General features: G+C 51.7%; 1 protein-coding gene across 4 annotated transcripts in view; it reads right to left on the bottom strand.

Annotated features, from left to right (window-relative positions):
- Positions 1-18,338, bottom strand: part of EXPH5 (exophilin 5) — a 533,865-nt gene that overhangs the window by 209,850 nt on the left and 305,677 nt on the right. The window contains exon 1 of one of the 4 annotated variants that reach the window (XM_085621527.1): positions 3,038-3,208. The exons of the other annotated variants lie outside the window; for them this stretch is intronic. Coding sequence (XP_085477653.1) covers positions 3,038-3,096 — 59 coding nt within the window. The 5' untranslated portion in view covers positions 3,097-3,208. Of the gene's footprint in view, positions 1-3,037; positions 3,209-18,338 lie in introns of those variants that run through there. 4 annotated transcript variants of the gene reach the window in all.

The following is an 18,338-nucleotide window of genomic DNA, read 5'->3' on the forward strand; positions in this document are numbered from 1 at the left end:
GTTGCCATGTTGACATTTGGGTTATACAAACAGCAGAGCATTGAACAGTTGTGATTGGCTTTTAAAAAGAGCGATAGAGTCCATAGAAAACGTACATTTCCATAATTGCATGAAACAATAAAAGATAGAGTTCTGTAATAATGTGCCTCTTGGGCAACGAGCCCTGGGCAGGTAAAGAACCGCCGACGAGAGAACCCACAGACACCTGCTGGCCGGTCTTGAAGTGCTTACCAGGACCTCTGGCGACCCTCCACTGTGCTTTATTCTGCAGCCCTTACTTTAACCCCCGGCTCCCAATCCATAGGCAACATGGCACACGACCCAAGTGATGCCCGGCATCTTTTAATAAGAGGGACATTCCCTGATTTTTGAACATCGTCAAAATTATTCATTGTAGTAAGTTCTATTATGGCTTCTTAGCAGTAAAATGATGCTTAATCGGTTTTTTTTAGCTTAAAAGAGAGCGGAGTACGGAATAAAACATGGCTTTGTTGTAGCTGTGTAGGTTGTTTATATGACAGTGAATAATACATATATTTTTGTAAAATAAAGGAACATTTATTTATTGAATCAAACAAAAGGGTGATGCAATTGACTTTTGTTACCGCATATAATTAAAGAATTAAATAAGACAACGAGGACAGAAGCTTCCATAAGGGGAGGGCACGACCAATAGGCAGATGGTACCAAACTAGAAGAAAAGACCCTTTATGAAGGGGTCCTGTACAGAACATCTCCCCTGAAGATGTCCTGTAGAGAATACAATCCCCCGTGGACCGCCCTCCCCCAGAGATGTCCTGTACATACTACAACCCCCCCCCCCCCCTCCCCCGCCCCTTGGTGGTCTCACCCTCCACACTCTCGGTTTTGCTGCTCCGTGCAGCCAGAGAACCGACCGTCCACGGTGTGCATGCGCGGGAACGGCCTCCCTGAGCATCCCGGGCTCCATCACAGCCGGGACCTGTTGCTTGTGCATTGTTAGACCAGAGTTATGTGGGAAAAGTGAGTCACGCAGGGGCGGACTGCCATCTAAATCGACTGCCTCCCGGGTGGTTGACATCGTTGAACAAAGAGCGGGCGAGCTGCGGGAGCTGTGCTCGGGCCGGCTCTCATCTACCGTGGGTGCGCTGCCTGCCTGCTTATGGGAAGCTCGAACTGATGTGCTAAACCTGTGGCTTGGCGGGGATCTGGGGGTGGGAGGAGGGCGGGCAGGCGGCGGAGGCAGGTAAGAGTTGCGTGTCTTGAGTGCATTTGTCTCTTTTTCTACCACAGGTGGCTCAGTGGACAAATCCTGTCTCACAGGGGTTCTGCGTTAGACCCCTCTTGTTACAGAATCACATCAAGGTGTGTCTACCCAGCCTTTCATCCTTCTGAAGCCGACAAAATGAGATGCGTGTTTCCCCAACTGAATTGTACTGTTATTCGGCGTCAAGAGATGAACGTGCACTTGACATACAGGTGGGCGAGGCACTGAAAGCTCGAGCCTGGCTCGAGCCAGATGCCGGGCTCTGGCTCAGCTCTCGGTTCTCTTTGATCCTCGAGCCCAAAACAAGCTGAGCCCTGGTGTGGCTTCTGCCTGCAACCACACTCTAACCTCACGCACCAGGCATGAAACACGGGGCAGTGACCTTCGATGCAAAGCGGGCTAGAGACCGAGAGGCCTGCTTAGAGGCTGAACTCCACAATGCGGACTCAAAAAATCCTGGGATCGACACCGGCTTCCTCGCTTCACCAACTTGTGTGACCCTTGACAAATACTACATTTCACCACGCCTCCATTGTCACTTATGAGACGCCCTTCAAATATGCGAGTTTGCAGGCCACAAAAACCTCTTGTGTTTAATTTAATAGTAGTGTTGCTGCTGCATGGTGATAGAAATCTAGGACACAGTGCTTTGCCACTGAGTCCATCAGTGACACTGCCGTTAAGGCAGGGACATGAACATGTCTACTTACATGTTTAAAAGCTATCACTGTTAACCAACGCTTTCTACGGTAGGGATGACATCTAATGTGAAACACTGCTGCGTGTTAATGAAATTTAGATGTTTGAATTATGCAGGGACGATCATATTTGTATACGATGTTTATTGCATGATTTACATCAGGCGCGCAACACCCATTGGACTCACAGTTCTTCAGCCCCCCCCCCCCCCCCCCCCCCGTCGCGTGTGGCAGCCCGGGATGAGACAGCTAGCTTCCCGGCGCACACACAGCCGCACCCGAGCACTTCACAGGTCTTTAAAAGACCATTTGCATGTTAATGAGGCCTCGCTGTTGTTTCACCCCTTCTAAGAGCCCCTGCAGCTCCACTCTGCCTATGGCTTAAAAGATTCTGCCCCCCCCCCACCGAAATTTTATCTTAGCCCCCCCCCCCCCCCCCGAAATTTGGCTTAGTTGCGCCTCTGATTTACATGCAATAAAATGTCAGGGCTCGGCTCGTGCACGGGCTCTAAGAGCCAAGCCAGACCCTTGGCTCGGCCAGGGCCGGACTGGCCGTAGCGAGTACCGGGCAATTCCCCGGTGCGCCGCACCGGTGGGGGCTGGTTTTGGGCCCCTAGGGGCCGCTTTTGTTACAAGGCCGTTTTTGCAGCATAGCTGCAAAATCGGCCCTGTAACAAAATCGGCCGAAAACCGGGCCAGGCAAAGAGCTCGGCCGCCACCCACCCAAAGGGGGGGGGGGGGAGGGGGATTGGCGGCCGAGCACTTTGCCAGGGCCGATTTTGGTTCCCAGTCCGGCCCTGGGCTCGGCTCTCCCTGTTCATGTATTGGCTCGCCCACCTCTAGCTTTGCAGATGCACATACTATATGTTTATGGCTGTTGCTGGCACCTGCCCTGGAATGTTTTGCACCTAAGTTATATATTAATGAAGCTCTGCTAAAACGTTTACTCTATTTAAAGACAAAACAACGGGCTTTTTCAATGTGTTTTACTTAAAGAGCTCAACCCTGTGGTTGTTTCGATCTCGAGTCTATCGTATTGCTATCTCGCAAGGTAACCACTGGAGGCTGCTGGCTGCGCCACTGAAATACTTACTACCTGTGGAGCTCAGTCTGGGATTCCTGCGCCCGCACAGCCGTTCTCGGGAGCTGCATCCGGTCTCGCCTCTTGCAGTAAGCATGGAGGGGGCAGAAGGGACGAGCTGCCGGCTCTGGGTCTCACACGCGCTCACAAGCCTCCAGCCCCTCCGCAAGGATCTCCTCTCACAGAGGCAGACGAGGGGCTGCACATGGCCGTTTAAGGAGATGTGCTGGACCGCACTGGCAGTCTGAACTGGGCTGCAGCCAATGACCCTGCATCGCAGCAGATGGATGAATCCCACCTCATGTCAGATCCCGGGTCCCTTTCCTGCTCGGCACAAAGAACAGCTGGCTGTGTCTGCACGGGCCAGAAACGCGTGAACGCAGCAATCCGTAAAACGATCCTTTCAACAAGTGTGTCTTTTAGCAAGATGCCCACATTCATGTCCTTTTCGCTGTGCAGGAGCATCTTGGCACACCCACCTGTAGTGATTTAACCCCTGCCGTCTGCCTGGGAAGGGGAATGCCCAGGGTGTTCACGTGCTAGCCTGGGGGGCCCAGGGGAGGCCTCGCTCGCTTGCAGTGCAATGATGGACCACACACACAGTCTGCTAGTTGGGCGCGAACTGCCGTTCGTCCGCCCGTTTATTATTTATAGGTACGCGCCCACGTCCTTGACGTGAGCGCAGCCTGCGCGCGTTTGACAGCGCTCTAGCGGAAACGCTAGAGCGCTAACTGTAACATCCCTTCTCAACTCAGTCCTTGACGACAGTTCTTTTATTACTTCGCTGCGTCACTTACTTGGCACGCAAAGTCTCTCAGCCGGCTGCTGGGCCTGGGGTTCTCCCTCAGCTCATACCTGGTGGCCCTTCAGGCGCCGGGGGCCGAGGTTTCCGGTGGTATCTCTTGCCTTGGTCCACCTCTGGTGCCTTCGGCGCCACCTGGCTCAGAGTCTGTGTTGCTCCGTGGGTCGGAGCAGGATGTGTCCCCTGCGTCGTCACCCACGTCGTGGCCCACATCGAGGTCTGCTGTCTCATGGTTATCTGCGGGCCTCCTCACCACCTTGAACCACGATATGTTCCGGGTGACCAGGTCTCTCCCTCGACGCGCTGTCACCATGGTCCCTCGCCGGTCGACCACTCTCCAGTATCCCTTTCCATAACGAGTTTTAAACTTTCCTCCTGGCCGACGCTCTTTGAGGACCACTGTGTCACCTGCTTGAACTTCTCGGGTTACGGCCCTCCGAGCCTCACTGACTCTGTTGTTTCGCCTTTGGCGCCTTCGGAACGCTTCTTCTTCGCTGAAAGGTGGTGCCACCCAGCCTGGGGCTACTGGTAGCCCATCTCTGCGAGCTCCTTGGAACATCAGCGCCCAGGGGGCTTGTCGGGTGGAGCAGTGGGGAGTACTGCGGTATTCCCCTAGGAATCGCTGTAGCTCTTGTTCCGGGTCCAGTTGTTCGGACACTGCGATACGTAGTACCTTATAGATGGTGCGCATAAAGCGCTCCACTTCCCCGTTGGCTTGGGGCCATTGCGGGGTGATACGCCTGTGTCTGACGCCGTGTGTCCTCAAGAGCTCTTCGAATTCGTGCCCTTGGAACGGGGGTCCATTGTCACTCCGCAGTTCCTCGGGGTACCCGAACATCCCAAATACCTTCTCCAGGGCAGGTTTCACGTGGACAAATGCGGTGGACGGTAGGGCTTCCGCAATAGGGTACTTTGAATAGCTGTCCATGATGACGAGGGTGACTCGCCCATCAGGTAGGCTCCCAAAGTCCACGCTGATCTTCTCCCAGGGGGCGTGCCCGTGTTCTTCAGTCATGATGGGCGCCGGTGGTTGGGCTTCTCCTGTTAGCTGGCATGACTGGCAGCTACGGACGGCGTCGGTGACGTAGTCGTCCATGCCCGGGAACCAGACCTTCTCCCTCATCCGGGCCTTCATCTTCTCTGTACCTTGGTGCCCCTTGTGTGCTAACTGGGTCGCTCTTGTCCGGAGTGCACTAGGAATGACGATTTGGGACCCTCGTAGAAGGAGTCCCCCTCTGGTCACGCTCAGCTCGTGTCGTACCTTCCACATTTGTTGAAGATTCTCAAGGTCTCCACTGGCCCACGAGTTTGCTGTTTGTAGAAACGATTGCCAGTTTCCCTCGAGGATGGTATTCTTGACCTTGAATATCACGGGGTCTTGGTCGGCTACTTCTTGGAGTTCTCCAAGCGTAATGGCCCTGGGGCACGTCAGTGCCGCCACCATGTCGAGGTGTTCCTCGGCGTCGTCCTCCGTGTCCCTGTACTCGGGTGCACTGTCGTGTTCTGGGTGACGGGACAGGAAGTCTGCCGGGTTTTTGGCCCCTGGCCGGTACACTACAGTCATGTGATATTGTTGCAGACCGATGGCCCACCGCTCTATGCGTGGGGGCGGGTGTGGAGCTGTTCCCCGGAACAATGGCACGAGTGGCTGGTGGTCCGTCACCACTGTGAATGGGTGCCCGCACACGTAAAGGTGGAAATGGCGGCAGCCCCACCGGATCGCCAGTGCCTCCCGCTCGATCTGGGAGTATCGCTTCTTCGTGTCGGTGAGGGCCTTGCTAGCGTACGCCAGAGTTGCCCACTGTCCCGGTTCCTGTTCTTGTGTCAGGACTGCCCCTAGCCCTACGGGGCTGGCATCCACTAGGATTTCGGTTTTCTTGGTCGGGTCAAAGTAGACCAGTGTTGTCTGATCTAGAAGCGCTTCTTTGATCGCTTCGAAGGCTCGCTCTTCGGCATCCATCCACTGCCACGCCACGTCTGTCTTGGTGAGGCATCTCAGGGGCTCAGCTAGGGTGGCCAGATTCGGGACGAACCTTCCGCAGTATGTGGCCATCCCTAGGAAACTGCGTACCTCCGCCACTGCCGCGGGTGCCGCGGCTGTTTTGATGGCTAGCGACTTTCGAGGGTCCACTTGGATGCCCTCCTTGGTAAAAACGTAGCCGAAGAACTCGATCTTCTGTTGGAGCAGCTGACACTTCTCCCGGTGTAGGGTGACTCCGTGTTCTTGGAGGCGCGTGAGGGTGGCCCTGACGTGTCGGTAGTGCTCCTCGACTGTCTTGGAGTAAATGAGGATGTCATCACTCACGTTCAGGACACCAGGCAGCCCGACCAGGATGTCTCTAATTGTGTTCTGAAAGATTTCAGCCGCCGACGAGATCCCGAAGTTAAGGCGCTTGTATCGCCGTAGACCCAAATGCGTACTGAAGGTGGTGATGTACCGGCTGTCCTTGGCTAGGGTGAGTTGGTGGTACCCCGCATATAAGTCCAGTTTCGAGAACCATCGGGCACCATTTAGGTCAGAGACAATGTCATCCATGGTCGGCGTGATGTGCCTCTCCCTTGTGATGGCCTTGTTCGGGAGGCGCATGTCGATACATAGCCGGATCTTCCCTGGTTGTCGTGGTTTCTCGGCTATGACCATTGGTGACACCCAGGGTGTGGGCCCCGTAACCTTTTCTATAACGCCTTGTTCCTCCAGCCGTCGGAGTTCCTCTTCTACTAATGGGCGTAGGTGAAACGGGATGCGCCGGTGCCGGAGGGCTGTTGGTTGCACCACAGTGTCTATGTGGAGTCGTACTGGTGGCCTCTTGATTTTTCCTAGGCCCGAGAATAAGCCCTGAAATTCTCCCAGCAAGTCGTCGACTTGTCGGTCTTGGACTACTCTGAGGAACGAGATCAGTCCTAGATCTTCGGCCGCATGGCCGCTAAGAAGTGTGTCTACTTCCTGGTTGATGACATGAATGTCGATGACGATTTCCGCCTTTTCTGACTGCACTGCGACCCTCATCTTGCCCTTCAGCGGAAGCGGCGTGTCGCTTCCGTAAGCGAATATCTTGGCCTTCGACGGGCGGAGCTCTGACCGTGGTTTGAGGCGATTGTATTATTGCACCCCCATAACTGTCACTGACGCTCCGGTATCTATCACAGCGTTCACCTCTGATCCGGCAATCAGAATGTCGCAGCGCGGCTGAGGTCGCCGGGTGCTCTTGAGGGCTCTGGTAAACGATATGAGGTACGTTTCTCCCTCATCGTCGGACTCAGTGTCTGATTCTGGGTACTCCCTGACTGGTTCTCTCTTGGGCCGTGGCTGCGATAAGGATGTGTGTGATAGTGCCGCACTAGCTTCCTCATCGGCTTGTCCCGCCTGTGGCTGCTCCGTTGCATCTTCCTGCGGCAGACGGACGCGAAGTGGTTGTCGATGCCACAGTTGGTGCATGTTTTCCCACGGGCTGGGCACGCCTTGAGGGGGTGTTCATCGTACCCGCAGTATCCACACGACCTGGCTGGATCGGGGGCTCGCCGGTCGTGGGGCTTAGGTGGTCGTTCTTTCTTCCGTACTGCGTCCGCTTTCTCCACTTTGACCTCCACCTTGCTGGCCGCTCCTTTCACTAGGGCTAGATCCATTTCCTCTGCACGTGCTGCTGACAGGTCGTGAGTCCGGGCCAGAACGAGGATGTCGTTCATCGTGATGTTCGGTTTGCGAAGTATCATGCCTCGTAGCGTCTTACTTCGGATCCCCAGGATCAGCTGTGCTCTGATTTCCTCTTTTGCCCGGTCGCCGACCAGGTGCGTGTCCGCAAGGACTCTCAGCCTCACGTGGAACGTGTCAACCGACTCCCACTCACGCTGTTTCGCTTGGCGAAGCTTGAAGTGCTCGTAATCAGGGTTGACCTGGAGGTCAAAGTGTGCGTTCAAGGCTGCAACTGCTGCTGCGTAGTCCGACGGGGGACCCGTGTCCGGCAGGTGCTTGAACAGGAGGTAGATCTCTTCCCCCGCGTAGTGGAGTAGTAGAGAGCGTTTCACCGTTCCATCCGTCTCTCTGGACCCGATGAAGTAGTTTTCCAGCCTCCCCAGCCATGTCTGCCATCTCGGCGCGGCGGTCGTGGGGTCTGCGACCTCGCTAAACGGAGGTAGCACTCCGGACGCGGGGTGATGGGGCAGTGTCCCTGCAGGGCCGGGCGTCTCATCATCTCCCATCGTGGCGTCAAAGTCCCTGGTGTGTGACCAGGAGTCGTCGTTCACTCACGTGGTGGGTCGGTCGCTGCACGTGGTCAGGTGTAGCGCGCTGCGCCGTCAGGCGAGACCTCTGTAGCTGTTCTGCCTAGCAGAAGGAATTTCAAGGGATTTCAGGGGGTTCAGAGGTCACCCCTCGTCGCCAGTGTAGTGATTTAACCCCTGCCCTCTGCCTGGGAAGGGGAATGCCCAGGGTGTTCACTCGCTAGCCTGGGGAGCCCAGGGGAGGCCTCGCTCGCTTGCAGTGCAATGATGGACCACACACACAGTCTGCTAGTTGGGCGCGAACTGCCGTTCGTCCGCCCGTTTATTATTTATAGCTACGCGCCCACGTCCTTGACGTGAGCGCAGCCTGCGCGCATTTGACAGCGCTCTAGCGGAAACGCTAGAGCGCTAACTGTAACACCACCCACACCAGAAAGCAGGGCTCGACGGGGCGTATGTCGCAGTGCTTCGGATAAAGGTGGGGGAAACAACTGCGGAAGTTATAGCAAAGATTTGCACGACGATCCCCTACGAGTGGAGGAACAAATCGTAATAAACTGGCTTTTTAACTCTAATCAAACGCCTTTGCCAATGTACTGTGTATAATAGAGGGGGGTTGTTCAAATGACTGAGTTATTGTCCACGATGCCCCGAGCCTGTCCCTTGCCCCCTCGGGCTCTTCTCCAGGCCTTTCCCCTGCAGCCCAGGGCTCCTCCGTACAGGTGTTGATTGTACTCAAGTCTCAGAAAGCAATCGTGTGCATTGGTCTCTGCCGCCCTGCTGACACCAAGTGGCAGCAAGGCACCAAGGCATGCAGCTCTAGGACTGCAACCCATGGAAAGCAAATGAGGGAAGGCGAGGAATTGGGGGGAAGGGGAGGGGGCTTAAGCGCACGTGGTACACGAGGCGGTTTCATGGCGTTGAGGGCGAAAAGGACGCAGTGTTAACGGCCAATCACCCCACTGATATGCTTGGGAGAATAGCCAGGTTGCTGTTCTCACTTCCAGAGGGAGCAAGTTCCAGAACTGCAAATCTGAGCCCTCCATGCTTTTTACGTTTGAATGGAAGAATGGACAGTAGGTTGAGGTTGGAGGAGCACAGATTTCGAGAAGGGATATAGCGCTTTATCATAGAAGAAATGAAAGCAGGAGCATTCCCAGCGGGGGCTTTAAAAATGGTACAGCCCAATTTGAAGGCGCAACGTCTGGCCACTGGGAGCCAGTGTAGGCTTTTCAGCAGGGGTTTAACATGGAGTCTACTGGGCTGACGGGCGATTAGTCTGGCTGTGTGGTTCTGCACCGACTGCAGAGGATGTAGCTGGTAAGCTGGTATACCAACATATAATGAGTTAGCGTAGTTGAGACGCGAGATTACCAAGGCTAACACGACCAAGATCAAGGCCTCAGTCATCAGGAATCTGCTGATTTTCCGGATACTGTGCAGATGAAAAAAACAGGCAGATACCACTGAGCTAATCTGGGCTTTCATGGACAGATCACAGCTGATTACAATGCCCAGACTTTTAACCAAGTTGACTGGGAGTGGAGGGGAGGCCAGAAACTAGGGCTCCAAGGATTGAGGGGGCCCTCAGTCAAAATGACCTCAGTTTTATCGGGGCTGAGTTTCAGTTGGTTGGCATTCATCCAATTACTATTGAAATGCATAGTGGACTGGAAATTGGACATTGAGGAAGGAGAGGGGTTGATGTCAAATACCAGCTGCATGTCGTCAGCATAGTTGAAGATTTCGACCTTATTTTCGCGTAGTAGATGGATCAGGGGTAGTAGATATAGATTAAAGAGGAGGGGTGACAAGGAAGACCCCTGCGGTACCCCACAAGTCAGTTTCTTTTTTTTGGATGAGAAATTAGCTAGACAGACCGCTTGAGAGATCGGTAGCTAAGAAAGGAGGAAACACAGCTCAGGGCCAGGCCCTCGATCCCGGCGCTGCTGACACGGTCGATCAAGAGAGTATGATCGGCTGTGTCAAAGGCGGCCGATAGATCAAGCAATACCAAGGCCTGGGTGAGGTGCCTGTCAGCCCCTCTTCTGAGCTCATCCATTACCGCAAGGATAACTGACTCAGTTGAGTGGACTGGTTGGAAACCTGCCTGGTGCGGGTCCAGAAAGTGGGAAAGTTCAATGAAAGAGCTAAGACAATTCGTGACATGAGCTTCCAAGATTTTCCCTAGATACGGCAGCAGTGAGATAGGGCGGTAATTGCCGAGAACCAGGGGATCAGAGTTGGGCTTTTTCAGTATCGGGACAATTTCAGAGCTTTTGAAAGAGTTGGGGACAATGCCAAGTTTCAGGGAGTTATTAGGAAGTGCAAGAGGCAGGTCTGGGCATTTCAGGAAGGCTTCGCGTAGAATGTGAGGGGGGCGGCTCCCTGTGGGGGAACCAGACCCAACTTTCCCCAGAAGGTTTATAAACTTTTCCTTTGTGATGAGATGGATTTGTTCAAGTGAAGATGAGTTTTTACATGACGTTAAGGGGGCCGTAGTGGGTATTGAAGGGAGAATGCTGGCCTTGATGGAAGCGATTTTCTCAACAAAAGTAGCGGTTAAGAGAGTCACATAAGAATTGTGAGGGAACGGGTTTGTGCATAACTCGGTCTGGTTTCGCGAGTTCATTGACTATGGAAAAGATGTCCTTGGACTTGTAGGCTGAATTTAAAATTTTGGTAGATAAATATTCCGCCTTCGTCTGAAGGATGGCTTTTTTATACTCTTTGAGTAATATTACATAAAAATCCTTTTTATCTGGAGAGTAGTCCCGTCTCAAGCGACGCTCAGATTGCCTTAGAGCGAGTTTCTTCATTTTTAGGCCGTGAGAGAACCAATGATGGGCCTCATGGGGATGCAGAATTTTGATCTCTGAAATACCGACAAACTATATTTGTGAAAAGCAATACATTTGTCTAAACATCCCACGGGGGAGGGCAAGTTTGGGGCCATTTGGCTTACAGATTTTTCAGAATTGTTTTGGGAAAATCCAACACATCCCTAAAGAAATTGGGAGCTATAATTTCACTTCCTGTGCTCGGTTCAAGTCTGAGCAGGTATTTATGCCGTAACATTTTCCAAGTGCACCAGTCACCACTTGAGCTTTCCTCCCTACCTCAGGTTAATGAAGAACACAAGCGATCAAAAAAACTTTTCCACTGAATTGAATTACCACAATTGAGCAGAACCCATGAGATCTCTGCTACTGGTGAGTCTAGACTGCTGTAACACCAAGACCACAGAGCTTCCAGATACCATGTATAGAAACTGCAAGGACGACAAGGCAGCAGGAGCCTGCCTAAAAGTCAAAAAGCATGAACACAACTTGCCTTTAAACACTCCAGTCACTCCCATTCGAATGGAAAATAAAATTGAAGACACCATGCACAGTACACAATTTGGTGATCGTGTGTAAAGTACTTGAAATTAAATTTCAGCACCCTACACCCATTCAGGATCCTTCTTTGTGGCCCCGTCAACCTGATCAAGTAGAGAAGGTTTAGAACAAAGGAACATGGAGGAAGAATGTAAAGTGTGATGATACCGCGCTTTAAAACAATTGATGACTCTCGTAAGAATTAGGAACTAACACGTCTAAAAACATAAAAAGACAATGGAAACAAGTTAGGATTCCAGTAATCTTCCATAGACGAACGCAAACGGTCAGCTTAATTTCACACAGATATTTTCATTACATTCGACTGAATACAAACGCTGGACTGTCTCTGCAGAGGTGATGGCATGTTCAAGGTCACAGGTAGCAGCAACACCAACCTGTTGTGTTTTCTGGTACAAGAGACACATGTCACATGTCTCTTGACAGATGGTCTTCATGCCTATGAAAAGTTGCTGTCTAACAGGGTGCTAGACTCAGCTGGGGTGCTGGAGACCACCCAAGGTGGTGCCCCTTTGGGTGTTGGTCCCCATAAACAGTCAGTAGCACTAACAGTTAGTGTCAGCTGCTGATGGTACAGGTGTTTTTACTGTAATACTAGTGGACAACCTGCCTAGTTGCTCTCCCTGGAAATTCCTTGTGGTATATTATGTCTGGCTCCGTCATTCCTCCCTAGATTCCTTTTTCTGTGATCAAGTGTGGTTGTGTGTGTTTGGTACACGTCAGAAGGTGTACCTAATGTCGGCATCTCCCTTGCATGTACGGAGCCCAAAAGAGAAGATTGGTGGTAGCCATCGCTAGCTGTCCACCTGCAGTGATTTGTAGAGTCTCTCCTTCACTGGACTTGCAGTGCAGTGTTTGGCTTTGAATTATCATCCACTAAACAGGACCTTGTGTTGCAAATTACTTAAACTTAACCAATTCAAGAAGGTGAAGATGTGACCTGACGAGACAACACCAAAACAAAGACCAATACCTGGTTACCTGGCCTGGTGAACAGCCCCATAGAAAGACAGGGGCTTCCTGCCTCTCCCACAAATCCTGTGTTTTGTGCTGGGAGTAGAAACGGTCTACCTGCAATCCAAAAAGGGAAGGTGGCAGTGTTACCTCCGTGCAGTTGAGAACAGCCACAAAAAAGGTTCTTAAATGTCTTTAATTTTGCATGAAGGTAACTGGACATTTGGAAAAGCCAGCTTATCCAGAACTGGATGCAAGGTGGCCCATCCAGCATTTCTTCTGAGAACCAGAGACTGAATCTATCATTATCTCCCTTTTTACCATTTTAATGCTGCTGAGAAAGAACTAATATGCTGCTAAACAAACCAGGGCAGACTTCCGGCCATAGAAAGAACATGCCTGTTCAGCCCGAGACCAGGTAGGAGTGCCTACTGTGAGGACACAGGGGGAAGACACAAGCGAGCAGAGACCTGCTGCAAAGGAGTCTGCATGCTTCGTTCTGTTCTGCAGCAGATCACCAGGAAAGGTCTGCATGCCTGAACTCTGCATTACTGTATCCTGTCCTTTGTCTGATGATCGCTTGAAGCCCCTACGGATAAACCATACAGTGCCATATCCCAGAGGCATTTTAAGGCACAGACAAATTGGGCCCCCACCTTCCAAGGAGCCCCCTGGGAAAATTAACTTTCTCTCTATTTGACCCCTCTTTATTCTATTCACCTAAATGTTTCTCACTCTCTACCTAGCTGACTCCGTCCCTTCACCCAGTGTCATCTTAAGGATTTTGGGACATATTTCATTTCTTTTTGCGCATCTCTGTGGAAACTTAACATAAAACTTAGCATTTGTATGGCAGCATGCAGACTTGAATTAACATGGAATGGGTGATAAAAATATAATTTGTTCCATTCCCAGGGCCCCCAAAATCCTTATGCTGCGGTTCTATTGCCAGTGATCTGGAGAGGTCCTGGGCTTACAGCCTGCATTGCTGCATCACTTATACAACCAGCTGGCAACCATGTGTGGCAGATATGCCCTAACGTTTGAGCAAGGTTTTAGGAGACAAGGGTACCCCGATATGTGAACCTGGGGTGATAATGAGGAGTTAAGAACAATGGTTCAAGGTTTTCAACGTTTGAGCAATGCATCATTTTTTCAAGTGAGGATTTGGCATGTGTTCTGCAAGCGCCTACCCCCCTGCAGTCACCATTCACTATAATCCACAGAACACCGGCACTACTAGTGGGCTCGAGTCCACGTCACTGCCTGTCCCACTATGTGGCCCGTCCCAAGTATTGCGTGACCACTGCTCACAGCACAGAATACTTGTGCAGCCCTCACAACCACCCTCCAGAAGGACAAAAATGACCTTCAGCCATCAAGCTGTGCAAACTCTAAAACTTGCGTTGCTTATTTGCCTTTTCTTGCCGCATGATTTAGTCAACCCTTCCGCATAATTTTGGTGCTCCCCGGCAGCATAATTCCGGTGGGCCTTATTTTAGCAGACAAGGACGGCTTTTGGCATGGGCGAGGTGGGCCCAGGGCGCCAGTCTTCAGAGGGGAGCACAGGAGGTATCTGCATTGTGGTCCTGCAGAGAACAGCATCCCTCTCACTTGGCTCTAATGATTCGCAAAGCAGCTTGTGGTCATTTTCTTAATTACTTCAGGTACCATTTAAAACCCCTTTAGCCTTAAATTGTGAATGAATCAGGCAAGTTCAGTGGAGGTGTTTTTGTTCAGAGGTCAGTCACTGCTTTAATGCAATTACCATTTGACTGACCGGTGAACACAAAACCTCGTTGTCAGTGTGCCACTCCCCGGCTGCTGCCAACAGCCCATTGGTAACTGGGACTGACATAGTCCCCCAATCGCTTAACTCCCAGCTCTGTTGTTGCTTATTGTATTTCATTGTATTGTATTTTGCTAATATCTTGTGCAGTTTTCGCTGCTCCCAGTGTTTTAGGCGCTCTGTGCCCTACCTGCCAGCCCTCACCACCTCCAAGGGCTACTTATGAAGGCCGTAGCACAGACGTGCAGTAGATGCACGCAGCAGGTGCACTGCCGGCGCTCCAGAGGTGAGTCTATGCCTGGACCGCGCCCAGCACCAGGAACCCCGTGCAGCTACACCACCTCAGATCTCCGAGCCCTGGATCAAACGTGCATCGACAACTGCTGCAGCACAACTCCAAACACCAGTAGAGGAGCAGTCTCCTGCCAGCACTGCTGCTTCACCTGCAACACTGAAGCAACTAACAACGCCAACACAACTGCGCCCACCACCATGACCGTAACCGCCATAGCATATTTCCAGTGCAATCTACTCAATGCACCATCGATCAGCAAACACGCCACAGAGATCTGGGACACAATCTCATTCCTCAACCCGGACGTCATCCTCTTCACAGAGACCTGGCTGAAACCCATCTCTGCGCCGGACATTGCCATCACCACCCCCCGAAGGCTACAAGATAACACACCGGGACAGAACCAACAGACTCAGAGGTAGAATTGCCATAATCTACAATGACACCACCCACTGCATTACCTCCTCAGACGACTCGACCCCAACAATGGAGCATCTCAACTTCCAACTGCACACAGACAGAACAAGCATTTGCAATGCAATAGGTCTAGCATTTACGCGAGTTTGAGCTATTGACATTGCAAATAACAATGCTTTTTATTTTTGTTTTTGTTTTAAAAACATAAATAAAAGGCATTGTTATTTACAATGCCAATAGCTGAAACTCTCGTAACTGCGAGACCTATTGCATTGCAAATGCTTGTTCTTCTTGTGCAAGTGGCGGCCAGTGTTATGTGTTCACGCGTGTGAGCACAATTTGTCCATGAAACACTCAGTGTTGTTGCGGTGCTCCTGTGGAGTCGGACAACAGCATCCAGAACGGGATGGTGGTCGGATGGAAACATTTAATTAGAACAGCTAAATGGCACCGTTCATTTTTGCATCATGCATATCTACACATCATCCGTAATTGTATGCCACTACACATATTTTAATTTGAGCCCCAGGGAGATGAAGCCCACATTCGCACAGTTTTAGTTACGTGGAGATAAATAAATTGTGAAATGAATAATGACTGCCAATGGACCAAAACAGTGAAAAGAAAGAAAGAGTGCTTACCGAGTTTTAAAGGAGACCATGTAACTCCTCCAGGAATGCTGACGCCGTGCAGGGTTCCCCGGGAGCTTCCGATATGATCTGGAGCCTACGGGGGGAGGGAGGGAGGCACGCGCTGTGTTGAACGCCAGCTCTACGCGGGGACAGGCGATGTGCACGCGTACGGAGTGCACATATCCTGTCCGTACGCGTGCACATCTCCGGTCTCCCTTCAGCCCAAAAAACGACGACAATCGATCTCGCCAAGGCGAGCAGCGTATGCGCTGCGTCGCTAGGCCTACAAAGCACCATCAGAGGTAACCTCGCCTACAGGCCACCAGGACCACGCCCCAGCTTCTGCAATGCCATCACGGACCTCTTCGCCCCGATCGCCATTGACTCCAAGCATTCCATCTTTCTTGGGGATATTAACTTCCACCTCTTCAATCCCAGCGACAACCACACAACCAACCTCCTGGAAAGCATGAGCAACATCAGCCTCAAGGAACTTGCCACCAACCCCACCCACATCGTAGGACACACATTTGACCCCATTTTTACATCCAGCAACAGAGTCCAGATCAACCAAGTCTCACAACTCACCTGGACCGACCACTACAGTGTCCAAATCACCATCTCAGGACCCACCAACACTGGCACCACGCCCTGCAACTCCACACGTAGAAACTAGAAAAAGCTACCAGAAGACCAGTGGACCAACGCTCTCAACTCCCACCTCCCGCACACAACATCCAACCCAGAACAGGCTGCGAAAAGAATTCTCCCATTTGATCACAGAATCCGCCAACACAATCGCCCCCACCAAGCCAGCCAAATCCAAAGGACCTGCCAGAAGAGCCAGTTGGTTCACTGCGGAACTGAAATGCTACTGTCGTCAACTAGAAAGGAAGTGGCGCACCAGCAACGACACAGGAAACCATATCACCTTCAAGATAGTGCTCGACAAGTACCACCACCTCCTGAAAGAAACAAAGAAGAAAGCCCTAACAGAACACATAGAAGCCAGCACCAAAAACCGCAGTAAGGAGCTCTTCGCCATCGTGAAAGAGTTCTCCAACCCTGCAGTCACTGAGAACAACATCACCCCCTTCCAAGAATTGTGTGACACCCTGACTGACTTCTTCCGCAACAAGACCCCAGACATACGAAAACTTCAAACCCCTACCCTCCACTGCCAACAGCATCAGCTTGTTAACACCCATAAACACAACCCCCGAACATCTACTCACCCATTGGGATCCTCTCACAACTCAAGCCACGATCTCCATCATGAACTCCGTGCAATCTGGAGCACCCATGGACCCCTGTCCCCATCACATCTTCAACCTCAGGGGTAAGGCAAGTGGAGACAAGCTCAAGAAAGTCTTAAACACCTCCATTACTTCAGCGTCCTTCCCTGAGGACTGGAAACACTCTGAAGTGAGGCCCCTCCTGAAGAAGCAATAGCAAAGAACTACCGGCCTATCTTCAAGCTCCCCTTTCCAGCAAGGATGCTCAAAAAGGCAATCAACCAGTAACTCACCAAACACCTGGAACACAACAACCTCCTAGACCCCTCTCAATCCGGATTCCGAGCCAACCACAGCACTGAGACAGCCCTGATCATAGCCACTGACAACATCAGGGTTCTCTTGGACCACAGCGAAATGGAAGCCTTCATCCTCCTGGACCTGTCAGCCGCATTCAAGACCATCTCCCATCACATCTTGATCAACAGACTCCACCACATCTGAATCCAGGGAGATACCCTCAAATTGATCACCTGATACCTCACTGGAAGAACCCAGAGAATCTAACTCCTACTGTTCACCTCGGAACCCAAGAAAATAATCTGTGGCATCCCACAAGGATTTCCTCTTAGCCCCACACTCTTCAACACATACATGACCCCAACGAACGACACCATCAGATCGCACGGACTCAACATCATCTCCTATGCCGACAACACCCAGCACATCCTCTTGCTGTCAGAAGACCCCTCCACCACAAAAGCCAACTTCCACAGATATATGATGAACGTCGCCAAATGGATGATGGACAACTCTCAAGCTCAACACGAACTATACAGAAGTACTCATCTTTGGGAACACTACCTTGACATAAAACGATGCATGGAGGCCTGCTGAACTCAGCCCATCCCTCATCCGACAGACCACACCCACAACCTCGGCATTATCTTGGACAGCAAGCTATCTATGAAGAAACAGGTGAAGGCAGTCTCAGCCGCCTGCTTCCACACCCTACTCATGATCCGCAAGATCTTCAGGTGGGTCCCAGTCAAGACCAAAAGGACCGTTACGCAGGCTCTCGTCAACAGCAGGCTGGACTACAGGAACACACTATGTAGGAATCAACACACACCTCCTGAAGAGACTACAGACAATACAAAACTAAGCAGGAAGACTCCTATTCAACCTCCACAGACGGACCCACATGACATCCCACTTCAAGGAGCTACTCTGGCCCTGATCCAGGAGAGAGGCCAGCTCAAGATGCTGACTCACATATACAAAGCCCTGCACAACAAATGACCAGCAGACATCAACAAACACATGACCTTCCACCAACTGGCCAGACTCCTACAATCCACCTCTCTTTTCCTCGCAGACACCCCCCAAATCCACTCTGGCAAAAGCAGAGGATGCTCCTTCTCTCACCTGGCGGCTAAAGCTTGGAATGACCATCCCCTGCAACTCAGGACCACCCCATCACTCCAGCAATTCAGGAAAGGACTCAAGGCCTGGGTGTTCGAATTAACAGATCACCACGAAGCAGCTAGCAACTCCAGCACCTTCAGAC

This window comes from Triturus cristatus, chromosome 8, assembly GCF_964204655.1.
Source record: "Triturus cristatus chromosome 8, aTriCri1.1, whole genome shotgun sequence".
NCBI lineage: Eukaryota > Metazoa > Chordata > Amphibia > Caudata > Salamandridae > Triturus > Triturus cristatus.